Source organism: Somniosus microcephalus, unplaced genomic scaffold (genome assembly GCF_052327205.1).
Source record: "Somniosus microcephalus isolate GS21.2 unplaced genomic scaffold, FLI_Smic_1.0 unresolved_chr8, whole genome shotgun sequence".
In the NCBI taxonomy this organism is placed as follows: domain Eukaryota; kingdom Metazoa; phylum Chordata; class Chondrichthyes; order Squaliformes; family Somniosidae; genus Somniosus; species Somniosus microcephalus.
In genome coordinates, this window is record NW_028225186.1 from 15,982,534 (window position 1) to 16,008,901 (window position 26,368).

Sequence of the window (26,368 nt, forward strand, 5' to 3'; positions counted from 1 at the left end):
CTCTATCAGGTCACCTCTCAGTCTCTTTTCTAAAGAGCCCCAGACTATTTAATCTTTCCTGATAGTTGAAACCTCTCAGTTCTGGTACAAAAAATTTTTGCAGCTTCTCCAGTGCCTCTATATCCGTTTTATAATATGGGGACCAATGCACAGGATGTTTGGAGCATTGTCCTCAAAGCCTCTGTTATCTCCTCTCTGTCTTCCCTCAGTATTCGAGAACACAGTCATCAGGTTCTGGGGCCTTTGGCACTTCAATACAAAGAGTAAGCAGATCTTAATGAGAAAATAGCCGTGGCCTGGGAGAGCCGCAGGTGATGATGGAATGGGCGAGGCATGCGAGAGCGTGAGGTGTTCAGAGGAGTAAGGGGTCTTCAGGGAGCTGGTAATATCTGGACAGAAAGGAGCCTTCCGCATATCACAAATATTTAACATGGTAATGGCTTTTCAGAGCAGTGGAGAACAGAGTATCCATGGAAGCAGGTAAACTGATTTGCTTAATTTCTACTAAACTGACAATATAAACCATCTCTGACTTTACAGGCTGTTCTGGCAGCGACAGAGAAAAAACATCTCACAACCACAGAAATTTTCTTGAGTGAGGTCTTGCAAAACATCTGATCCCTCGGACGGAAGAAGGAGGCTGTGAAGTTGAGACTGAGCGTTCACTGCCTGCTGCTTCTCTGTGCCCTCTCCTGCAATGTGTTGCTGCCCACAGTCCCCGGGTACAGTTTCAATAACTGCATGCAGGATGCCAAGCACAATGGTACCTTTCAGTGCGTCCACCGCTTCCTGACACAGGTCTCTAGTGCCGTGTCCGACCTCCCAGCCAGCACCGTGCACTTGAACATCTCCCACAACTGGCTCACCCAACTGAAAGCGGAAAGCTTCCACAGCCTGCCCAAGCTGCTCACCCTGCGGCTGGATTACAATTGGATTGAGAGTGTTTACTGCAGTGTGTTCAGTAATCTCACCAGCCTACTGAACCTCAACCTGTCCTACAACAGTATCTCTCATCTGAACTCTTCGGTCTTCCAAGAACTTGAAAAGTTAGATCAACTCCTGCTCCATCACAACCGCTTAGTCACAGTTGAACCCAAAGCCTTCACTGCATTGGACAATCTTCAATAACTTGTCTTAAGCTCCAATAAACTCCAGAATTTCTCCCATCTGGTGAGCGCTGTCTCTGGGCTCAGTAATCTGACGCTCCTTGATCTGGGCAACAGTCAACTCGCCTCCCTGCAACATCGCACCGCCCTCCCACCCTCCCTCCGAAACCTATCCCTCTCTAACATCTCTCTCACAACAATTGACTGCCAGCGGGACTTCCTCAGCAACATTCTCAAGTTGGATCTGTCCAATAACAAACTCTCCGATGCTTTGGAATTTTCTGAAGTTGACCTGAGGAACATCTCGTGTTTGATCATCAAGAACAACCCCTTAAATGTCACCGAGTTTCTCAAATCTGCAAACCTGGATCTACAGAATGTTCAATAATCTGGGTTAAGGCTGCACAACCAGAGTAAGCTGTCCAACCTGTGCCACTATCTGGGTCTCAGGATTATGAAGAGCCTGGTCCTGCAGAACAATCAGATCTTATTTCTCCCTATCCCAGTGCCCACCCATCACCAGCTGGGATTTATCACACAATCTCCTCACATCTGTGGCCTGCTTTGAATTTGCATCGAAAAGAAAGCAAGTTGTTTCTTTCATTATCGAGCACAACAGAATCAACAAGTTACCTTCCTGTTACAAGGACGGGAAGGCAGTCGCGGTGTTTCCCAAGCTGTCGCTCCTAACCTTTCGCTACAACAGGATTTTCACCATTTATAGTCACGCCTTCTCTTATGCTCCCTATCTCCGGACCCTAAAGCTGAGCATTAACAACATTGCTGTCATCAACAAGGCTGCCTTTTCTAACCTCACCAACTTGCAGGAGCTCCGACTCGACAACAACCTCATAACTGACATCTGTGAACACACCTTCAGCAACCTTGGGAGTCTCAGGAATCTCAATCTCAGAAACAACAGGATCTCAATTGTTTTCATCAAGGTGTTTGCAAATCTCAATAACCAGGACACCTTGGACCTGGGAGGGAACAAAATTCGAAGCCTCACCAGCCAGTCTTTCTTTGGATTACATAAGCTGACCAAGCTTTATCTCGATAGGAACTGTATAACTCGTATCAGCAGGGAGATCTTCGACATCCTCCCATCATTAGGAGCGTTGGACTTGGACAGTAACCGGATCAGATACAACACTGGCCTGATTGTAGCATCTTCCTTTGTTAGCCTCACAAAGCTCTACATTCTCAAACTACAAGCCCAGCAATCCTACGGCATCAACATTATTCCTTCAAAGTTTTTCAATGGCCTCATCTCTTTAAGAAGCCTGTATATAGCAGTGAATAAAATGTCGCTGTCCAAAGACAGATTTGAAGATCTGATCAATTTGAGAATCCTCTCCATGCCCGATGCTTGCAACGGGATCCACAGTCTGAATCCAGGGATCTTCAAGAATCTCCAGAGTCTAAAGAGACTCAACCTTGAAAATGTCGGCCTCCAATCCATGTCTCCTGACATCTTTGGAAACCTTTCCAACCTGAGGACATTGTTTATGGGGAAAAACGCCATTCAGATCATCAATAGCACGGTTGTGGAACACCTGCCCTCCCTGACCTACCTGGATCTGCGGAAGAACCCGTTCCCCTGCACTTGTGACATCAATTGGTTCCAAAACTGGTCCCTGTCCAACCCCAGGATGCAGGTTATCTATTTTTATAACCAAACCTGTGCAGATCGGCCAGCTGAATACTTGTACAAGTTTGATGCTCGCGTTTGTTACTTGGCCATTGGGCAGATCATGCTCCATATAACTGTGCCGGTCTTGATCTTGTTCATGTTCATCCCTATATTCTACAGCAAACGGTACTGGCACATCAAGTATGGGTTTAATATTTTCCTATCGTGGTTGAAAATCCACAGAGGGAGAGGAGAGAGTCAGCAGTCCTACAGGTATGATGCATTTATCTCCTATAATTCTCAGGCCGAAGACTGGGTTCTGCAAGTGTTGGTGCCAAACCTAGAAACGAGAGGACCTCAATGCTTCAAACTCTGCCTCCACCACAGAGATTTTGAGCTGGGCAAATATATCATCGACAACATCGTGGACAGCATCTACCAAAGCAGGAAGACCATCTGTGTGATGAGCCGCAACTACCTGTACAGCGAGTGGTGCTCCATGGAACTGCAGCTTGTGAGCTACAGGCTCTTCCACGAGCTGAAAGATATCATCATCCTGATCTTCTTGGAGACGATTCCAGAAGCTGAACTCTCAACCTACCACAAGACGAGAAATGTCATGAAAAAGAAGACTTACATCCAGTGGCCATCAGACATCGAAGCTCAAAAATTGTTTTGGGTCAAAGTGAGAGATGCGATTAAAGGCTCCAGCTAGGCCAAGGAGGCGAATCCCGCTGCTGAAAGTTAAGCTTCAAGGCCTAGAAATCTGCAGTCTTACCGCAGGCCCTTATGGCCAGATTCGGGGTGACATGGTGGCTGCCGCACTTCCCATGTGTTTTGGAGTGCGCCGCTCAACTAACCGCCCTGTATTAATTGTGAACAGCTCCCCCAGTGGCTGCAGAATGGCCGGTGGAACGCTGCTGACTTTCAGTGGGGGAGACTGCAAATGGTCTTGCAGGACGACCTCGAACAGCTCTGGCCCTAGAACGCCTGGCTGCAGACGGCACCACCTCGGCATGGGTGGCAGCAGCCTAGGCTGGCTGACAGGCAGCGGCAAGGGCAATGGTGGAGTGGCAGAGGTGGGAGTAGGAATGCTGTCATCCTGAGAGAGGGCAGCAGGTTCCTGCTCCCCAAACCCACTGCCACTCCCTCCGGGACGGTGCCTCAACATTCCTAGCAATCTGTTGGTGGCCAGATGGCTGGGCGGCTGTGACACCCTGCAAGCCCCGTTCGACACTGGTAAACCGAGCCATGGTGGCAGCAGTCTGAGCTTGGCTGGCAGCAAGCTGAGGCTGCAGGAGAGCACTCTGATACAGCGTGAAAATCCAAATGGCGCTCCAAATGGAATGACAATGAGGAGCTGCTTCATCAAAGAACCTCCCCTTTAAGTAGTGGAGAAAGCCGAGGCCTAACATGACTTGCAGTTAGACTGCACCCGATATTGTCCCATCTGTTGAGCTGTAAACCAATGAGCAGCGGGTTTACTGCTCAGATCAGCACTATAATCATGTAAAAGAGCACTCAGCATGAATTTTGCGTGCTACTTAGACCACTTTGCCCAGACGCAGCTAAGTAACGCTGGGCCATGACGCCGTCCGTTTTCAGGCCATATCCAATTTCTTGGCCCGTGTTCCTCAAAGCCCCTTTGGTTCTACTGGCAGGATACCCACTCATCTCGGAACCCGCTGCCACACGCTTCCATCCACCACCGACACAGTCCCTCTTTATTGATAATCCTGTCATTGCTGCTATTGATCCAGGATATGGCAAAGGTACAGACAGGCAATATAATCACAGAATAAAGCCTTAAACTTCTCACCCCCGCATGTCGGCTCACTGTCGTCTTTCCATCCAACACCTGTTCGAATCTGGGACAGACTGATGGAGTGAACGACTCCTCGATCCGTGGTAATCTGACACTGGTGGACATCAATCCACTGCACAAGACTGTCCACACTGGAGCCCAACAGGAGTTCTCAGTCAGACTCCCAGTGGCCTGAGGATTGGCCGGTGTGAGAAAACCAGCTAATTAACCTTTCATATTCGCTAATTTTCATACAGTACTGGCTCCCATGGCAGGATAGCCCTGGTGCTACCCATTGCAGGTAATTTCAGGATATACCTGCAGGGACGGCGATAACAGGTAATGGAAAGATATCCCTGGTGGGACAGTGATTACAGGTAATGCCCAGATGCCCCTGGTGGGACGGTGATTACAGGGAATGCACAGATACCTCTGGTGGGACAGTGATTACAGGTAATACCCAGATACCCCGGGTGGGACCATGATAACAGGTAATGCCCAGATACCCCTGGTGGGACAGTGATTACCACCTTTCACCACCTCAGGACGTCCCAAAACACTTTACAGCCAAAGAAGTGCTTTTTGAAGTGCAGTCACTGTTGTAATGTAGGAAACGCAGCAGCCAATTTGCACACAGCAAGCTCCCACAAACATCAATGTAAAATGGCCAGATAATCTGTTTATTAGTCATTTTGATTGAGGGGTAAATATTGGTCCTGGACACCAGGGAGAATGACCCTGCTCTCCTTCGAATAGTGGCCGTGGGCTCATTTACATCAACATGAGAGAGCAGTTTAACGTCTGATCCGAAAGGCAGCACCTCCTACAGTGCGACACTCCCTCCCTCCCGACAGTGGGGCACTCCCTCAGTACTTCCTCTCAGATAGTGCAGCGCTCCCTCAGTACTGATCCACCGATAGTGCAGCATACCCTCAGTACTGCCTGTCCGACAGAAACATAGAAACACAGAAGATAGGATCAGGAGTAGGCCATTCGGCCCCTCGAGCCTGCTCCACCATTCAATGCGATCATGGCTGATCATCCAAATTCAGTACCCTGTCCCTGCTTTCTCGCCATATCCCTTGATCCCTTTAGCCTTAAGAAATATAACCAACTCCTTCATGAATATATTTAATGAATTGGCATCGACTGCCATCTGTGGTAGAGAATTCCACAGGTTCACCATTCTCTGGTAAAGAAAGTCCTCTTCTTTTCTGTCCTAAATGGCCTACACCCTAACCTTAGACTGTCACCCCTGGTTCTGGCCTCCCCGACCATCGGAATCATCGTTCCCGCATCTAGTCTGTCCAGTCCTGTCACAATTTTATAAGATTATGATATCCCCTCTCATTCTACTAAACTCCAGCGAGTACAAGCCCAATCGACCCAATCTCTCTTCATACATCATTCCTGCCATCCCAGGTATCAGCCTGGTGAATATTCGCTGAACTCCTTCCATGGCAGGAACATCCTTCCTCAGACAAGGCGACCAGAACTGCACGCAATACTCAAGATGTAGTCTCACCAAGGCCCTGTACAACTGGAGCAAGACGCCCTTGTTCCTGTACTCCAACCCTCTCGCTACGAAGGCCAACATACCATTTTCCTTCTTAACCGCCTGCTGAACCTGCATGCTTACCTTCAGCGACTGCTGCATAAGGACACTCGGGTCTCGTTGCACTTCCCCTTCTCCCAATCTATTGCCATTCAGATAATAATCTGCCTTCCTGTTTTTGCCACCAAAGTGGGTAACCACACATTTATCCACGTTATATTGCATCTGCCATGCTTCTGCCCAATCACCCAACCTGTCCAAATCATCCTGTAATTTCTCAGCATCCTCCTCACAGCACACACGCCCACCCAGCTTTGTGTCGACTGCAAATTTGAAGATGTTACATCTAGTTCCCTTGCCTAGATCATTAATATATATTGTGAATAGCTGGAGTCCAAGGACCGATCCCTGCGGTACCACACTAGTCACTGCCTGCCACTCGGAAAAAGACCCGTCTATTCCAGCTCTTTGCTTTCTGTCTGCCAACCAGTTCTGTATCCAAGTAAATAACTTGCCCACAATCCCATTTGCCTTAAATTTACATTGCGGCACTCACTCAGTACTGTCCCTCCAACAGTGCAGCGCTCCCTCAGTATTTCCCCTCCGACAGTGCAGCGCTCCCTCAGTATTTCCCCTCCGACAGTGCAGCGCTCTCTCAGTATTACCCCCCGACAGTGCAGCGGTCACTTAGTACTGCCCCTCCGACTGTGCAGCGTTCCATCAGTACTGCCCCTTCGACAGTGCAGCACTCCCTCAGTACTGATCCTCCAATAGTGCAGCGTTCCCTCAGTACTGCCTATCCGACAGTGCAGTGCTCCCTCCGTACTGCCCCTCCGACAGTGCAGTGCTCCCTCAGTACGGCCCCTCTGTCAGTGCGGTGCTCCCTCAGTACCGCCCCTCTGTCAGTGCAGCACTCCCTCAGTACCGCTCTTCCAACAGTGCAGCGCTTCCTCAGTGCTGCCCCTCCGAAAGTGCGGAAGTCATTCAGTACTGCCCCTCCGACAGTGCAGCACTCCCTCAGTACCGCCGCTCCGACAGTGCAGCGCTCCCTCAGCGCTGCCCCTCCGACAGTTCAGCCCTCCCTCCATACTGCCCCTCCGACAGTGCGTTGCTCCCTCAGTACTACCCCTCTGACAGTGCGGCTCTCCCTCAGTACTGCCCCTCCGACAGTGCGGCGCTCCCTCAGTGCTGCCCCTCTGACAGTGCAGCACTCCCTCAGTACCACCCTCCGACAGTGCGGCTCTCCCTCAGAACAGCCCCTCCGACAGTGCAGCACTCCCTCACTATCACCCTCTGACAGTGCAGTGCTCCCTCAATACCGCACTTCCGACAGTGCAGCACTCCCTCAGTACCACCCTCGGACAGTGCAGTGCTCCCTCAATACCACACCTCCAACAGTGCGTTGCTCCCTCTGTATTGCCGCTCCGATATTGCAGCATTCCCTCGGTACTGCACTGGGAGTGTCAGCCTGGATTTTTTAGCTCAAGTTTTGTGGATTAGGACTATGAAAACACTACCTGCTGACTCAGAAGCAAGATGCCGACCCACTGAGCTGCAACTGACTCAATCCAGAGCACCCTATACAACATGAGTATTAAACCTTGGGCAATTCTTAAACATGTTCCCATCATTACTGGCAGGTGGATCACGGAGTCCAGTTTGGAAGTTCCACCCTGCTGGTCTCTCTGTCCAATCCCCCTCAGTTTCTCTGGACTTTCTGCTGGAGTGACTGCAGGAGACCAGCGATGATCCCACGGGATCTCGTGAACTGATTGGGACAGCGCGGCTCATGCACTGCTCGAAATCACAAGAGACCCTGCCTCAAAATTTATAAAATATTTCAGTGTTTGGATTGTGCCGTATTCCCTTTCGAAGCACTCGACAGGAGGACGGGCAGTACAAGGCTTCAGACTGCAGGAATATGTCAATGGACTGGTCAGGTGGGCAGAACAGAGGCAAATGGAATTCAATCCGGAGAAGTGTGAATTAATGCATTTGGGGAGGGCTAACAAGGCAAGGAATGCACATTAAATGGTAAGACACTGAGAAGTACAGAAGATCAGAGGGACCTTGGAGTGCAGGTCCACAGATCCCTGAAGGTAGCAGGACAGGTAGATAAAGTGGTTAAGAAGGCATATGGGATACATTCCTTTAATAGCCGAGGCACAGAATATAAGAGCAGGGAGGTTATGCTTGAACTGTATAAAACACTAGTTAGGCTGCAGCTAGAATACTGTGAGCAGTTCTGGTCACCACATTACAGGAAGGATGTGATTGCACTATAAAGGGTGCGGAGGAGATTTACGAGGATGTTGCAAGGCTGGGGAAATTTAGATATGCGGAAAGATTGGATAGGCTGGGGTTGTTTTCTCTGGAACAGAGGAGGCTGAAGGGAGACCTAATTCAGCTGGATATAATTATGAGGGACCTAGATAGATTGGCTAGGAACGACTTATTTCCCTTAGCAGAAGGGTTAGTAACCAGGGGGCATAGATTTCAAGTAATTGGTCGGAGGTTGAGAGGGGATTTGAGGAGAAATATTTTCACCCAGAGGGTGGTAGGGTCCGGCGCTCATTGCCTGAAAGGGTGGAAGAGGCAGAAGCCCTCATCACATTTAAAAAGGACTTGGATATGCACTTGAACTGCCGTAACCTACAGGGCTACGAACCAAGAGCTGGAATGTGGGATTAGGGTGGATTGCTCTTTGTCGGCCGGCACGGACACGATGGGCCGAATGGCCTCCTTCTGTGCTGTAAATTTCGATGATTCTATGATAAGGACACACGGGTGCGTTATATCCAGACTAGTCATTTGTGCTTCATCCGTTGTTGAATAAATTCACTCAAGTGTCTTCCGTGGCTCAGTGGGCAGCACTCTTGCCTCTGCATCAGAAGGGCGGGGGTTCAAGTCCCCACTTCAGAGAGTTGAGCCCATAATCCAGGCTGACAGCCCCAGTACTGGCATTTACCCCACAACGTGGCTGATTGCCCATCTATGTCCAATCCACAGAAAATGGATAAATCACTCTCTCATCTTTCCCCTCCCAATCTTCAGTGAAGTGTTGGAAGGAGTCATCAATAGTGGCATCAATCATAACCCGCTCACCATTAATCTGGTTAATAATACCAGCCCTCACTTCGAGATCCGCCCAGAATCACGACGGCTCCCCAAAAAGAACTTACATTTCTGTAACTGCTTTGAACATAGCGAAACGACCCCAGGCAGTTAACAGGCAAAAAAGACCAGAGCCCAGTCGAAGAAGATATGATGAGGGGTGACAAAAGGCTGGGTTCAAAGCGATGGGGTATAGAGGAGGAGCGGGTGGTGGAGAGGCGTAGGAAATTAGGGAGGGGATCCCAGAGTGTGAGCCCTAGGCGGCTGAAGGCACGGCCGCCAATAGTGGGATGAAGGGAGGCCTGGTGCGGGGATGGGTCGGGCGATGTTAGAGGTGGGTCGGAAGTTTCCCTTTGGATTAAATAGGATGCCGAGGTTGCAACCAGTCTGGATCAGCCTCAGACGGTGGCCAGGGGGAGGGCTGGAGTCCCTAGCTAGTGAACAGAGTTAGTGGCGGGATCCGAAGATAATCGCCCAGAAATTCGCGTCCCGACGCATGAGTACGCACGGGGTACTCACGCATAGACCCAACGAAAGTGCCGGTTTCGTGCATGCACTGTGCATGCACGGGAATCCGGCGCTTCCATTCCCCTGAAAGAAGGAGTTAAGACCTGGAAGGCGTGTGCGGGAAAGTCAGCGTGTGCGCTTTGAACTTTCCATTTTTTTCCACGTTTCTCCGGGAAGGTAAGTCTCCAGAAGTTAGACATGTAAAAAGCAGTCGCAAGGCCTGCTTTTAAAATAGTAAGTGGTGAATTCATTACAATTAAAACATTTTTACCACAGGTTTATTATTTTTAAATAATTTAAAGAAAGGTAAGTTTATTTTTTAGCCCCATTAGAAAATGTAATATATTTTTTCAAAAATTTAAATTGTTATAAAGCCAAAGAATCATAGAGTTATACAGCACAGAAAGAGGCCCTTCGGCCCATCGCGCCCGCGCCGGCCATCAATCCTTGTCTAATCTAATCCCATTTTGCAGCATTTGGCCGGAGCCTTGTATGTTATGGCATTTCAAGTGCTCATCCAAACGCTTCTTGAATGTTGTGAGTGTTCCTGCCTCTACCACCCTTTCAGGCAGTGAGTTCCAGATTCCAACCACCCTCCGGGTGAAAAAGTTCTTCCTCAAATCCGCTCTAAACCTCCTGCCCCTTACCTTGAATCTATGCCCCCTTGTTATTGATCGCTCTACTAAGGGAAAAGTTCATTTCTATCTACACTCTCTATGCCACTCATAATTTTGTACACATCAATCAGGTCCCCCCTCAGCCTTCGATGCTCCAAGGAAAACAACCCCAGCCTGTCCAGTCTTTCTTCATAGCTGAAGCGCTCCAATCCAGGTAACATCCTGGTGAATCTCCTCTGCACCCTCACCAAAGCAATCACATCCTTCCTATAGTGTGGCGACCAGAACTGCACACAATATTCCAGCTGTGGCCTAACCAACGTTTTGTACAGCTCCATCATAACCTCCCTGCTCTTATATTCTATACCTCGGCAAATGAAGGCAAGTATCCCATATGACTTTTTAACCATCTTATCCACCTGTTCTGCTGCCTTCCGGGATCTATGTATATACACATCAAGGTCCCTCTGATCCTCTGTCTTCCCTAGGGTCTTACCATTCATTGTGTATTCCCTTGCCTTGTTAGTCCCTCAAAAATCACCTCACACTTTTCACGGTTAAATTCCATTTGCCACTGTTCCGCCCATCTGACCAACCCATCTATATCGTCCTCAGGCTGAGGCTACCCTCTTCGCTATTTACCACCCTACCAATTTTCTTGTCATCTGCGAACTTACTGATCATACCTTTTACATTCACATCCAAATAATGATTGTTAACCACAAACAGCAAGGGACCCAGCACCGATGCCTGCGGTACCCCACTGGACACAGGCTTCCAGTCACAAAAACAACCTTCGACCATCTGCCTTCTGCCACTAAGCCAGTTTTGGATCCAATGTGCCAAGGCACCCTGGATCCCATGGGGTCTTACATTCTTGACCAGTCTCCTGTGCGGGAATTTATCGAAAGCCTTACCAAAATCCCTGTATACCACATCCACTGCACTGCACTCATCCACACACCTAGTCACCCCCTCAAAAAATTCAATCAAATTGGTCAGACATGATCTTCCCTTGACAAAGCCATGCTGACTATCGCTGATTAATCCTTGCCTCTCCAAGTGGAGACTAATTCTGTCCCTCAGAATTTTATCCAATAACTTCCCTACCACTGATGTTAGGCTCACTGGCTTGTAATTCCCTGGTTTATCCCTATTACCCTTCCTGAATAATGGTACTACGTTAGCTGTTCTCCAGTCCTCTGGCACATCCCCTGTGGCCAGAGAGGTTTTGAAAATTTGTGTCAGAGCCCCTGCAATCTCCTCCTTTGCCTCACACAGCTGCCTGGGATACATTTCGTCCGGGTCTGGGGATTTATCCACTTTTAAGCATGCTAAAACCGCTATTACCTCCTCCCTCACGATGCTAATATATTCAAGTATATCACAGTCCCCCTGCCCGATTACTATATCTACAACGTCCTTCTCCATAGTGAACACACAGGCAAAAAAATCATTTAAAACCCCACCTTCATCTTCTGGCTCCACACAAAGATTTCCACTTTGGTCCCTAATGGTCCCTACTCTTTGCCTAGTTATTCTCTTGCCCTTAATATATTTATAAAACACCCTAGGATTTTCCTTTATTTTGCTCGCCAGTGTTATTTCATGGACCCTCCTCGTTCTCCTAATTTCTTTTTTAAGTATCCCCCCGCACTTTTTAGGGCTTCCTCTGTCTTTATTCCTTTGTATCTGCCAAAAGCAACCATTTTTTCCCTAATCCATTCTCGTATATCCCTTGACATCCAAGGTTCCCTGGGCTTTTGCTCACACCCTTGACGGTAACATGTTGCCATTGTACTCTCTCAATTTCCTTTCTGAAAGATTCCCATTGCTCCGATGTTGGTTTTCCTACAAGTAGCTGATCCCAGTCCACTTTGGCCAGATCCTGCCTTTTCATATTAAAATCGGCCTGCCCCCAATTTAGAGTTTTATTTCCGGTCCATCTCTGTCCTTTTCCATGACTACCTTAACTCTCACCGAAATATGTTCACTGTCACCAAAGTGCTCACCTACGAACACTTCTACCACTTGCCCGGCCACATTCCCTAGAATTAGGACCAGCACCGCCCGCTCTCTTGTAGGACTTTCTACATGCTGGCAAAAAAAGCTCTCTTGGATGCACTTTACGAATTCTGTACCCTCTACGCCTTTCACACTCTGACTATCCCAGTTAATATTGGGGAAGTTGAAATCCCCCACTATTATTACCGTAATATTTGCATATTTCTCTGAGGTTTGCCTAATTATCTGTTCATCTATCTCCCCCTGACTGTTTGGGGGCCTATAGTACACTCCCAGCAAAATGCTTGCCCCCTTTTTGTTTTTAAGTTCTACCCATATGGCCTCATTAGAGGAACCTGTTAATATATCATTCCTCCTTACAGCAGCAATTGACTCCTTAATTCATATTGCGACACCCCCTCCTCTTTTACCCCCCCACCTCTGTCTCGCCTGAAGATTCTATACCCCGGAATATTGAGCTGCCAGTCTTGCCCCTCCCTCAACCATGTCTCCGTGATAGCAACAATATCATACTCCCATGTGTTCATCAACATCTTCAGTTCATCCACCTTATTCCCAAGACTCCTTGCATTAAAATAAATGCCATTCAGCCTTGCCCTTCTCCCTTGGCCGTTACATATTTGCTCTGGCTTCCAAGCTGACTAGTTTTTTCCTCTATATTTGGCTGTACATCACCCCCTATTATAGCTCCACTCTGTATCCCATCCCCCTGCCAAGTTAGTTAACCCCCCCCAACAGTGCTAGCAAACCTCCCCGCAAGGATATTTGACCCGTTCTGGTTCAGGTGCAACCCCTCTGACTTGTACAAGTCCCACCTTCCTCAGAAGCAGACACAGTGTTCCAGGAAACTAAAGCCCTCCCTCCTGCCTCAACCCTTTAGCCACGCATTCATCTGCTCTATCCTCCTATTCCTGTACTCACTAGCACGTGGCTCCTGGAGTAATCCAGAGATTACAGCCTTTGAGGTCCTGCTCTTTAATCTGCTACCTAGCTCCCTAAATCTTTGCTGCAGGACCTCATCCCTCTTCCTACCCATGTCATTGGTCCCAATGTGAACCACGACCTCTGACTGTTCACCCTCCCCCTTCAGAATGCCCTGCAGCCGTTCAGTGACATCCTTGACCCTGGCACCAGGGAGGGAACAAACCATCCTGTAGTCACGTCTATGGCCACCGAAATGCCTATCTTTTCCCCTTACGATAGAATCCCCTATCACTCTTGCTCTCCCACTCATATTCCTCCCTTCCTGAGCATCAGAAGCACCCCTGGTGCCAGGACGTTGGCTGCTACTGCCTTCCCCTGGTAAGTCATCCCCTCAACAGTATCCAAATCGGTATATCTGTTTGAGAGGGGGATGGCCACAGGGGTCCCCTGCTCTACCTGCCTGCTTCTACTGCTCCGCCTGATGGTCACTCCTTTGCCTTCTGCCTGTGCAGCCCTTGCCTGCGGTGCGACCAACTCATAAACTAAATTATTGTTTAAAATAGTTATTTCATGTAATTTATAGTTATTTTAAAAATGTGGTTTTTCAAAAAAAATAATTTGAAGTTTTAGTAATGTTTTGGGGCATATAGTGTTTATAGGTTTGACAGCTCTTTCTGTCAAAATTATGAATGAATGATTCCCTGCCACAATTGGCTCTCCATGGCCCACGTGATCCCAGGGGTCGCATCGAACTAACTGCGCCCCTGGGATACACAAGCACTGCACGCCGGCAGTTGGAGGAGGCCCAGAATCGGAATCCCATGTGGGCCCACAGCTCAATGACCCGTGCGCAAGGTAAGTGCAGGTCGGGGGGCTTGCACCCGCAGGAAGCCTCCAACCCGAATTTCCGGGCCAATGGCTTCACTCTTCTCAACATTCAATAGGAGGAATTTCTCCACATCCAGAACTGGAAGTCAACGTGACAAATCATAGGCAGCGCAGAGGTCGAGAGAGGTGGTGGTGATGTCAGCACACATGTGGATACTGATGATGTGTTTACAGATGATATCTCCGAGGGGCAACATGTAGATTAGAAGTAGGAAGGGGCCATGTATAGATCCTCGGTGGACACCTGAGTTGACGGTGCAGGAGCAGGACGAGGAGCTGTTACAGGAGATTTTCTGGCTATGATTAGATAGGTAAGGGTGGAACCATGGAATGGGCAGTCCCACCCAGCTGGACGACAGTGGAGGGATGTTGGAGGAGGGTCGTGTGGTCAACTGTATCAAAGACTGGGCGGATACGTGGCAGATGCACTATAATGTGGATAAATGCGAGGTTATCCACTTTGGGGGTAAAAACAGGAGGGTAGATTATTATCTAAATGGCAATAGATTGGGAGATGGGGAAGTGCAGAGGGACCTGGGTGTTCTTGTGCACCAGTCACTGAAGGAGAGCATGCAGGTGCAACAGGCGATTAAGAAGGCAAATGGTATGTTGGCCTTCATATCAAGGGGGTTCGAGTATAGGAATAGGGATACCTTACTACAGCTGTACAAGGTACTGGTGAGACCGCATCTGGAGTATTGTGTACAGTTTCGGTCGCCCCATCTGCGGAAGGATGTTCTTGCCATGGAAAGAGTGCAACGGCGATTCACCAGGCTGATACCTGGAATGGCGGGAATGAGCTACGAAGAGAGATTAAATAGTTTGGGCTTGTACTCATTGGAGTTTAGAAGATTGAGAGGGGATCTCATCGAAATATATAAAATTATGGCAGGCCTGGACAGGCTGAATTCAGAGAGAATGTTTCCAATGGCCGGGGAGCACAGAACCAGGGGCCACAGTCTAAAAATAGCGGGCAAATCATTTAAAACAGAGATGAGGAAGAATTTCTTCACTCAAAGAGTGGTGAGCCTGTGGAATTCCCTGCCACAGAGGGCTGTGAAGGCTAATTCAATAAATATTTTCAAGAGAGAATTGGATATATTTCTGACGGCTAAGGGGATTAAGGGTTACGGAGAAAAGGCGGGGACGGGGTACTGAACTGGTAAGATCAGCGATGATCTCAGACGAAGATCAGCCATGATCTCATTGAATGGCGGAGCAGGCTCGAAGGGCCGAATGGCCTACTCCTGTTCCTATCTCTATGTAACTATGTAACTGCAGACAGGTTGAGAAGGACGAGGAGGGACAGTGCACCACGGTCCCACTCACAGAGGATGCCATTTGTGACTTTGTGAGGCCGTTTTAGTGCAGTGGCGGGGCCGAAACCTGATTGGAGAGATTCAAACATGGAGCTGCTGGAATGATGGGCACGGATTTGGGAGGCGACAACACGTTCAAGATCTCAGCCCATCAGTTTCAGCTGCTTCATCAATGACCTTCTTTCTGTCAGAATGAGACGATTCTAGTGATCAGCTTCTTTCACAAACTCCTCCAATAATGCAGCATCCCAAAGCCTCTCAGTGCGGGTCGTGGCTCAGTGCATCTCCCTACCTCGCCTCTAAATCAGGAGGATCCACGCCAGAGGACTGAGCCCATGCCAACTCTACGGGAGAGAGCTGGAGTGAGCGGGGGAGTGCGGTAGTGAGCGGGAGAGCTGGAGCAAGCGGGTGAGTGCGTGAGTGAGCGGGAGAGCTAGAGTGAGCGGGGAAGTGAGCGGGCAAGCTGGAATCAGTGTGGGAGTGGGCGGGAGTGCTGGAGTGAGTGTGGGAGTGAGTGGGAGAGCTGGAGTGAGTGTGGGAGTAGGCGGGAGAGCTGGAGTGAGTGTGGGAGTGAGCGGGAGAGCTGGAGTGAGTGTGAGATTGAGCAGGACAGCTGGAGTGAGTGTGCGAGTGAGTTGGAGAGCTGGATTGAGTGTGAGAGTGGGCGGGAGAGCTGAAGTGAGCGGGGGAGTGAGCGGGAGAGCTTGAGTGAGTGTGGGAGTTGGCGGGAGAGCTGGAGTGAGTGTGGGAGTGGGCGGGAGAGCTGTAGTGAGTGTGGGAGAGGGCGGGAGAGCTGAAGTGTGTGTGGGAGTGGACGAGAGAGCTGCAGTGAATGTGGGAGTGAGCGGGAGAGCTGGAGTGAATGTGAGAGTGAGCGGGAGAGCTGGAGTGAGTGTGGGAGTGAGCGGGACAGCTGGAGTGAGTGTGCGAGTGAGCTGGAGAGCTGGATTGAGTGTGGGAGTGGGCGGGCGAATGGGGGAGGGCGCAGGAGTTCGTGGGCGGGTGCTGGAGAGTGTGGGAGAGTGCAGAAGTGATGATGATCAGCAATTATCTCATTGAATGGTGGAACAGGTTCGAGGGGCCATATGCCCTACTCCTCTTCCTAATTCTTATGTCCTTATGAGTGAGCTGGAGTGAGCTGGAGAGTGCTGGATTGAGCTGGAGAGTGCTGGAGTGAGCTGGAGAGTGCTGGAGGAAGCTGGAGAGTGCTGGAGAGTGCTGGAGTGAGCTGGAGAGTGCTGCAGTGAGCTGGAGAGTGCTGGAGAGTGCTGGAGAGAGCTGGAGAGTCCTGGAGTGAGTTGGGGGAGCTGGAGTGTGCTAATGTAAGGTAGAATGAGCTAAGGTGAGGTAGAGTGAGCTAAAGTGAGCTGGAGTGAGCGGGGGAGTGCTGGGGGAGCTGGAGTCAGCTGGAGTCAGCCGGTCCCACTCACAGCACTATACTCATTAGATATTTGCATTCAGGATATGAAAATCAGTCCTTCATACACTGCACTAACTGACTCGAAACTAACGCTTTTTACAACACATAAAATCAGTCGGAAAATTCTGACCTTGAGCTATTTTAAAGCAGCTGCAGAGGGTGTGGGTTTAGTACTCTGCGTGGCAAACAGACCGACGAGAATCACACACCAACCACAGTCCAACTCCGCTAACAGTCGTTTCCACACCCTGACCTTCCCCAGCCCACCAGCTTTAAAATCCATTCCAGCTACACCTCTCTAATCAAATTAAAATCAAATCAAATCAAATCAACTTTTATTGTCATTTTTAGTGCACAAGTGCAGTACAACGAAATGTAGGCTTGCGGCTCCCGAGAGTGTACATTTAAATTAAGACATTTAAACATTCAGCATACATTTGGCTTGTAGTATGTTAACATAAAACATAACCATAATAAAGTGCATTGGCAGATGTGTCGGCTTTAGAGCTTATTTGTGGAGTTCAGTAGGATGACAGCCCTGGGAAAGTAGTTGTTCTTAAATCTGGTCGTACGGGTGTGAAAGCTTCTGTTGCGTCTCCCAGATGGCAGGATGGCAAACAGACTGTGGCTGGTGTGGGTAGGGCTGTGCTACAGTCCCCGGGCACTCCCTGTTACTGGCGCACAGTCCTTGGGCAATCCCTGTTACTGGGGTACAGTACCCGGGCACTCACCTTTACTGGGGTACAGTCCCTGGGCACTCCCTGTTACTGGGGTACAGTCCCGAGGCACTCCCTGTTACTGGGGTACAGTCCCTGAGCACTCCCTGTTACTGGGGTACTGTCCCTATCCATCAGTTCTCCTCCTGTACCATGTCCAAATCACCATAATCTGTGTTGAAACCAGACAAGGTTGGCTGGATATTTTATTGTGGGAACAACCCCCACTAAATAAGACGAATGATTCAGCTGTGGTCGGCTGTCGTACATGTAGGTGGGTGTGAGTGCATTGATCAAAAAACAATTTACCTCTATTTTAAAGGATTTGTTTTTAATCAGGGCATTTTTGGTCTGATGAAGGCACATTTAAAGAGCATGTGTATGATACTGAAATGGCAGTATGGGATTGGCAAGGAGAGGCCATTCCTTATAAACTTGTCGCTGCTCTTTGAGAGATTGATTAACCTGGAGGGGAAGGGCAATCCAACAAAGGCCATTTAGGATCATAGAATGGTTACATCACAGACGAAGGCCATTCAGCCCATCGAGCCAGTGCCGGCTCCTGCAAGAGCACTTCAGCTAGTCCCACTCGCTCACCATTTCCCCATAGCCCCGCAAATTTATTTCCATGAGATACTTATGTAGCTCCCTTTTGAAAGCCATGATTGAGTCTGCCTCCACCACCCTCTCAGGCGGTGCATTCCAGATCTTAAACACTTGCAAGGGGGAAAAATTCAGTATCGCCCCGTTTGGGGCGCCATTAGTGGCCATGCGCAAAGATTAGCGCCTGGCGCTAATTATCACCTCCAACAGCAAACTTGGCTTTTATCACCCCAGGAGGTGAATGGAGCGCTAAATCATATGCTCCATACCTGTCTTAAGGCAAAAAGGTCGAGGAGCGAGGCGCTACCTCAGAGCGCTCGCGATGCTCATGTGATGTCAGTCAGCAATGAAACACAGACACATTGGCGACGGCCAGTTCTGAAGAACGGTCATCGACCTGAAACATTAAATCTGTTTCTCTCTTGACAGATGCTGCTTGAACTGCAGAGTTTCTCCAGCATTTTTCTGTTTTTATCTTAAAGGGGAGGGTTGATCTTGCTCTCCATCCACATCCTGCTCATTGCAGCCTTGAATCTCGGCCTGGAGAAAGCTGTGCATCAAATCTGCTGGTAAGAACAATGGAGAGACCGAGGGAAAGTGCTCAGAGTGCAGCCCCCACAGTCTCTTCCAAATAGATACAAGGAAGGGCAACTCAAAATGAACCTGCAAAGTACTGCTCAGTATGCAAAACTCCTTCACACAGTGTTGAATCTCTCCAGAAGTCTCTCTCGCTCTCTCTCAGAATGCGTGGTGCAAAAATGTCACCAACAAAATAAGGCAGGAAGCGGTTGCCTTTAAAAAGCGCTCCTCCAGTCCCTTCCTGACTGCAAAACGCTCCCCTCAACATAGCGTTGCTAGCGGCAGGCGGTAAGTCAGGGGGCGCCACTCAATATCCGGTCCGGGGCGCTACCGGGGCATTGCACGCTCGACTGACGTCACGATCTGCCGGCACAAACATCGCCGCACACGGGCGCTCGATGATTTGTGCCCCATTAGCGCCCTCTTAAGGCGCTAACGGGAGGCGCAGGCAACTGAATTTTTCCCCCTTGCTGCGTAAAAAAGTATTTTCTTACGTCGCCATTGGTTGTTTTGCAAATCAACTTAAATCTGTGTCCTCTGATAAACTACCCTTCTGCCAATGGGAACAGTTTCTCACTCTCTACTCTGTCCAGACCCCTCATGATTTTGAGCACCTCTATCAAATCTCCTTTCAATCTTCTCTGCTCCAAGGAGAACAACCCCAGCTTCTCCAGACTGTCAACGTAACTGATGTCCCTCAATGCTGGAAACATTCTCAAAAATCTTTGCTGCACCCTCTCAAAGGCCTTCACATCTTTCCTAAATTGCGGTGCCCAGAATTGGGCACATTTGGACCTACAACATACTTTTGTAGGAAAGCTTGGCACGACAGGATCTGTTGGAGATTGAGGCTGAGAGAGATATCAACAAGATAACCGGGTTATGTACCGATCAGTCAGCGAGTTTCGTCAGGCCAAGCGTCAGGCATCCTCCCATGCCATAACCAGGGGACTCACTGCGCAGAATGGTCCTGGGAGACTTGCTGCCCTGTTTACACTGCTGATCTTGGGTCCGGGGACCAGGGGCTGGAACTCCTGCCTGTTTGAGACCACTTGGAATAAGCAAATCCACCACTCAGAAAATGGCCAAAGTTTCTTTTTAACTCTTATTTTAGGGGGGCCAAGAGGAGCAGGAGGTTTTGCTGCTGCTCCAGCCGTGGCTCAGTGGGTAGCACTCTCTCGCCTGAGTTAGAAGGTTGTGGGTTCGAGCCCCACTCCAGAGACTTGAGCACAAAAATGCAGGCTGAAACTCCAGTCCGGTATTGAGGGAGCGGCGCACTGTCGGAGGGGCAGCACTGAGGGAACGTCGCACATTCGGAGGGGCAGCACTGAGGGAGCGCCGCGCTGTCTGAGGGACAGTACTGAGGGAGCACGGCACCATTGCAGGGGCAGAACTGAGGGAGCACCGCACTGTCGGAGGGGCAATACTGAGGGAGTGACGTACTGTCGGAGGGGCAGTGCTGAGGGAGCGCTGCACTGTCGGAGGGGCAGTACTGAGGGAGCGCTGCACTGTGGGAGGGGCTGTGCTGAGGGAGTGCTGCACTCTCGAAGGGGCGATACTGAGGGAGTGCCGCTTTGTCGGAAGGCTGGTACTGAGCTGCACTGTCGCAGGGGCAGTAGAGACGGAGCGCAACACTGTTAGAGGTGCAACACTGAGGGAGTGTAGTACTGTCGGAGGGGCATTACAGTGGGAGTGCGGCACTGTCGGAGGGGCAGTACTGAACGAGCGGCGCTCTGTCAGAGGGGCGGTATTGAGGGAGTGCCGTACTGTCGGAGGGGCAGTACTGAGGGAGCGCTGTACTGTCGGATGGACGGTACTGAGGGAGCACCGAACCATCGGAGGGGCAATACACAGGGAGCGCCGCACTGTCAGAGGGGCAGCACTGAGGGAGTGCCGCACTGTCGGAGAGGTAGTACTGATGGAGTGCTGCACTGTCGGAGGGGCAGTACTGAGGGACCGCTGCACTGTCGGAGCGGCAGTACTGAGGGAGCGCTGCATTGTTGGAGAGGCAGTGCAAAGGGACTGCCGTGCTGTCGGAGGGCCAGTACTGAGGGAGGGCTGCACTGTCGGAGGGGCAGTACTGAGAGAGCACTGCACTGTGGGAGGGGCAGTGCTGCGGGACTGCAGCAGTGTCGGAGGGGCAGTACTGAACGAGCGCTGCCCTGTCAGAGGGGCGGTATTGAGGAAGTGCCATACTGTTGGAGGGGCAGTACTGAGGGAGTGCTGCCCTGTCGGGGGGATGGTAATGAGGGAGCACCGAACTATCAGAGCGGCAGTACACAGGGAGTGCCGCACAGTCGGAAGGGCAGTACTGAGGGAGTGCCACACTGTCGGAGGGGCAGTAATGATGGAGCGCTGCACTGACAGAGGGGCAGTACTGAAGGAGCACTGCACTGTCGGAGGGGCAGTACTGAGGGAGCGCTGCACTGTCAGAGGGGTAGTGCTGAGGGAGCGCCGCGCTGTCGGAGGGGCAGTACTGAGGGAGCGCTGCACTGTCGGAGGGGCAGTACAGAGGGAGCGCTGCACTGTGGGAGGGGCAGTACTGAGGGAGTGCAGCACAGTCGGAGGGGCAGTACTGAGGGAGTGCCGCACCATCGGAGGGGTAGTACTGAGTGAGCGCCGCTCTGTCAGAGGGGCGGTACTGAGGGAGTGCCGTATTGTCGGAGGGGCAGTACTGAGGGAGAGCTGCACTGTCAGAGGGAAAGTACTGAGGGAGCATCTCACTGTCGGAGGGGCAGTACTGAGGGAGCGCTGCACTATCGGTGGGGCAGTATTGAGCTGCACTGTCAAAAGTGCAGTTCTGAAGGAGTGCTGCACTGACGGAAGAGCAGTACTGAGAGAGTGCCGCATTGTCGGAGTGTCGATACTGAGGGAGCGCTGCACTGTCGGAGGGGCAGTACATAGGGAGTGCCGCACTGTCGGAGGGGCAGTACTGAATGAGTGCAGCACTGTCAGAGGAGCAGGGCTGAGAGAGCGCCAAACTGTCGGAGGGGCAGGACTGAGGGAGAGACACGCTGTCGGAGGGGCAGTACTGTGGGATCGCCACACTGACGGAGGGGCAGTACTGAGGTAGCACTGCACTGTTGGAGGTGCCATCTTTCAGATGAGATGTTAAACGGAGGCCCCATCTGCCTTCTCGGTTGGAGGTAAGATCTCACGGCCACTACTGGAAGAAGAGCAGGTGGAGTTCTCCCCGGTGTCCTGGGGTCAATATTTACCCCTCAACCAACATCACAAAAAACAGATGATCTGGTCATTATCACATTGATGTTTGTGGGAGCTTGCTGTGTGCAAATTGGCTGCCGCGTTTCCTACATTCCAAGAGTGACTGAATTCAGAAAACACTTAATCAGTTGGAAAGCGCTTTGGCATGTCTGGTGGTGGTGAAAGGCGCTGTATAAATGCAACACGCTGGCTGCATGCGAATCAGGCTCACGTCTCACGGTGGTGGGAGTAGCTGATGGGCGCACTCTGCCCGCTGCCTGTCTCAAGTTGTCAAGGCCCTGGAGAGGTTGCAAAGCAGGTTTTCCGGGATGGTACCAGGGATGTTCAGTTCCGTGGAGAGGCTGGAGAAGCTGGCGTTTTTCTCTTTAGATCAGAGAAGGTTCAGGGGAGATTTAATGGAGGTGCTCAACATCATGAGGGGTTTCAATGAGTAAATAAGGAGAAACTGTTTCCAGTGGCAGGAGGGTCGGTAACCAGAAGACACAGATTTAAGATAATTTGCAAAAGAACCAGAGGGGGATATTAAGAAGGCAAATGGTATGTTGGCCTTCATAGCGAGGGGTTTTGAGTACAAGAACAAGGATGTCTTGCTGCAGTATTACAGGGCCTTGGTGAGACCATTGTGTGCAGTTTTGGTCAGTACGTGGAGAGTTTGGGTCGATTGGATTTATACTCGCTTGAGTTTAGAAGAATGAGAGGGGATCTCATTGAAACTTATAAAATTCGAACAGGACTAGACAGACTAGATACAGGAAAGATGTTCCCGATGTTCGAGGCAACCTGGGCTGATTGTGTGACAGGACAAGACCCAGACCTCAGGGGACAGGTGTGTGACAGACCCAGACCCAGTCACCAGGGGAGAGGTATGTGACAGGCACAGACCACAGGGGACAGGTGTGAAACAGGCCCTGACCCAGACCCCACGAGAGAGTTTTGTGACAGGCCCAGACCCCAGCAGACAGGTGTGTGACAGGCCCAGACCCAGACCCCTGGATAAAAGTGTGTGACAGGCCCAGACCCAGACCCCAGGATAAAAGTGTGTGACAGGCCCAGACCCCAGGAGACAGGTGTGTGACAGGCCCAGGCCCAGACTCCAGGAGACAGGTGTCTGAAAGGCCAAGGCCCAGACCTCAGGGGACAGGTGTGTGACAGGACCAGACCCAGACCCCAGGGGAGAGGTGAGTGACAGGCGCAGACCCCAGGAGACAGGTGTGTGACATTCCCAAGAACAGACCACAGGAGACAGGTGTGTGGCAGGCCCAGGCACTGACCCCAGGAGACAGGTGTGTGATAGGCAAAGGCCCAGACCCCAGGGGACAGGTGTGAGACAGACCCAGACCCAGGCCCCAGGAAGCAGGTGTGTGACAGGCCCAGACCCCAGGAGACAGGTGTGTGACAGGCCCAGGCCCAGACCCCAGGAGACAGGTGTGTGGCAGGCCCAGGCCCAAACCCCAGGAGACAGGTGTGTGACAGGCCCAGACCTCAGGAGACAGGTGTGTGTCAGGCCCAGGCCCAGACCCCAGGAGACAGGTGTGTGTCAGGCCCAGGCTCCAGGAGACAGGTGTGTGACAGGCCCAGACCCAAGGGGACAGGTGTGTGACAGGCCAATGCTCCAACCCCAGGAAACAGATGTGTGACAGGCCCAGACCCAGACCCCAGGAGACAGGTGGGTGACAGGCCCAGACCCCAGTGGACAGGTGTTTAACAGGCCAATGCCCAGTCCCCATGAGACAGGTGTTTGACAGGCCCAGGCCCAGATCCCAGGAGACAGGTGTGTGACAGACCCAGGCCCAGACCCCAGGGGACAGGTGTGTGACAGTCCGAGGCCCAGACCCCAGGGGACAGGTGTGTTACAGGCCCAGACCCCAGGGGACAGGTGTGTGACAGTCCCCTGCCTCTCCCTCCTCCTCCCCACACAATCCCCCTGCTCTGTCTCTACTCTCCCTCTCATCTTACCCCTCTCTCCCTCTCACCCACCCCTCCCGTCCCCTCTGTCTCTCCCCTCCTCCCTCCTCCCTTCCCCCTCTCCCCTTCGCCTGCAGTGTCGGCTGATGCTCAGGTGGTAGCACATTCGCTTCTGAGTCAGAAGGTTGAGCGATCAAATCCCACTCCAAATACTTGAGATCATAATCCAGGCCGAGACTCCCAGTGCAGTACTGAGGGAACGCTGCACTGTCGCAGGTGCCGTCTTTCGGATGAGATGTTAAACGGAGTCCCCGTCTGCTCTCTCAGGTGGACATCAAAAATCCCATGGCATTATGTCGAAGAAAAGCAGCGGAGTTATCCCCAGCGTCCTGACCAATATTTATCCCTCAATCAACCTAACCAAAAAAAAGTACCCGGTCATTATCACATTGCTGTTTGTGGGAGCTTACTGTGCTCAAATTGGCTGCCGCGTTTCACACATTCCAATAGTGACTGCACTTCAAAAGTATTTCATTTATTGTAAACGTTTTGAGACGTCTGGTGGTCGTGAAAGGCGCTATATAAATGTTTGTCTTTCTTACTCTCTTTCCCCCTCCCTCTCTCTCTCTCCACTCGTCTTTTGCTTCCACTCCCTCTCTCTCTGTCCTCTGCGCTCGCTATCTACCACCTCTCCCCCTCCTTTTATTCCCCATCTCTCTCTTCCCTCCAACTCCCCCTCTCTCACTCGCTGCTACTCTGCCTGCCTACCTCCCTCCCTCTCCCATCTCTCCTTCTCTATCTCCCCCTCACTATCTCTCCCCTTCTCTCTAACTATCTCCCCCCTCTCTCTCCCTCCCCTCTCTCTGCCCCTCCACCTCTCTCTCTCTCTCTCCCCTCCACCTGTCTCTCTCCCCCTCTCCCTACCTATATCTCCCCCCTCACTCTCCCTTCCCTCTCTCCGTCTCTCTCTGCCCCCTCCAGCTCTCTCTCTCTCCCCACCTGTCTCTCTCAACCCCACCCTCTCTCTCTCCCCCTCTTCCTACCTGTAACACCCCCTCTCTCGCATTCCCTCTCCACTCGCCTCTCTTTCTCTCACTCCCCTTCTCCTCTCTTCTCTCTACCCCCCTCCCTCGATATCTCACCCCCTCACTCTCTCTCTCTCTCTCTCGCTATCTCTCCCCTCGTCCCTCTCCCCCTCTATCTGTCTCGACCTCCTCTCCCCATCTCCCCACATCTCTCTTTCCCCTTCTCTCTCATCCACTCTCTCCGGCTCTCTCCTCTCATTATCTTCCCCTCTCTCCCATCTCCCGCTCTCTGTCCCCCACTCTGTCCCCTTCTCTCCCTCTCCCTCTCTCACTCCCCTTTTCTGTAGCTCTCTCCCTATTTTCTCTCCCCCTCGCTTTCCTAACTCTCGCCCCACTCTCTCCACCCCACCTCTCTCTCGCCATCTCCTCTCCCACTTTCCCCCCTCCTCTTGCTCTCTCTCGCCCTCTCTCCTCTTTTCTCTAAGCCCTCCCTCTATCTCCACTTCACTCTCTCCCCTCTGCTTTTCTTACCCCAATCCCTCCCCTTCTCCCTTTCTTTCTCCACCCAATCACTCTCCCACTCTTTCCCTCTCCCCCCTCTTCCTACCTCTATCTCCCACTCTCGTGCTCACCCTCTCTTCTACCTCCTCTCTCTCTCTCTTCCTCTCTCTTTCTCTCATGCCCCTCGCCTCTCCCTCTCACTCTCTCTCCCTCTCACTATTCCTGTCTCTCTCTCTCGGTCTCTCTTCTCCCGCTCTCTCCCCTCCTATCCCTCCCCCTCTCCCGTTCTTTCCCCAATCTCTCTCCTCCCCCTCCTCTCCCCTCCCTCCTCCCCCTCTTCTCCCCTCTCTCTCTCCACTGCTCCTCTCCCCCTCGCTCCTCCCCTTCCTCTCCCCTCTCTCTCTCCTCCCCCTCCTCTCCCCTATTTCTCTCCTCCCCCTACTCTCCACTTTCTCTCTCCTCCCCCTCCTCTCCCCACTCTCTCTCCTCCCCCTCCTTTCCCATCTCTCTCTCCTCCCCCTCCTCTCCCCTCTCTCTCTCCTCCCCCTCCTCTCCCCTCTCTCTCCTTCCCCTCCTCTCCCCTCTCCCTCTCCTCCACACTCTCTCTCCTCTCTCAGACCCTCTCCCTCTCTCTCTACCCCCCTCCCTCTCTCTCCACCTCACTCTCTCCCCTCACTTTCCACTTCTCTCCCTTTCTCCCTTTCTCTCACCTCTCTCTCTCCACATCCTCTCCCTCCCTCTCTCTCCCTCCCTGTCTCTCCCCATCTCTCTCTCTCCCTGTCTCTCTCATCTCACCCCTCCGCTCCCTCCCTCCCCCTCTCACATTACCTCCCCCCTGTCACTCTCCCCCCTTCATCTCTCCCCCTCTCGTTGTTTCTACCCCATCTGTCCACCTGTCTCTC

At 51.4% G+C, this 26,368-nt stretch overlaps 1 protein-coding gene across 1 annotated transcript; it reads left to right on the forward strand.

Annotated features, from left to right (window-relative positions):
* The first annotated feature begins 430 nt into the window (after positions 1 to 430).
* LOC147085573 (uncharacterized) lies at positions 431 to 4,549 on the forward strand. Its single transcript, XM_085979147.1, has 3 exons — positions 431 to 480; positions 1,726 to 2,940; positions 4,345 to 4,549. Exons 1-3 carry the CDS (start codon positions 431 to 433, stop codon positions 4,547 to 4,549), a joined length of 1,470 nt encoding a protein of 489 aa, XP_085835273.1.
* The last annotated feature ends 21,819 nt before the right edge of the window (positions 4,550 to 26,368 follow it).

What these genes read in the sequence shown, in the direction of transcription:
- LOC147085573 (XM_085979147.1), top strand. Translation starts at nt 431, where the DNA reads ATGGTAATGGCTTTTCAGAGCAGTGGAGAACAGAGTATCCATGGAAGC. An exon ending in CAGAGTATCCATGGAAGCAG is followed by an intron (nt 481 to 1,725) that starts GTAAACTGATTT and finishes CGAGCACAACAG; the next exon opens with AATCAACAAGTTACCTTCCT. An exon ending in AAACGGTACTGGCACATCAA is followed by an intron (nt 2,941 to 4,344) that starts GTATGGGTTTAA and finishes GTCCGTTTTCAG; the next exon opens with GCCATATCCAATTTCTTGGC.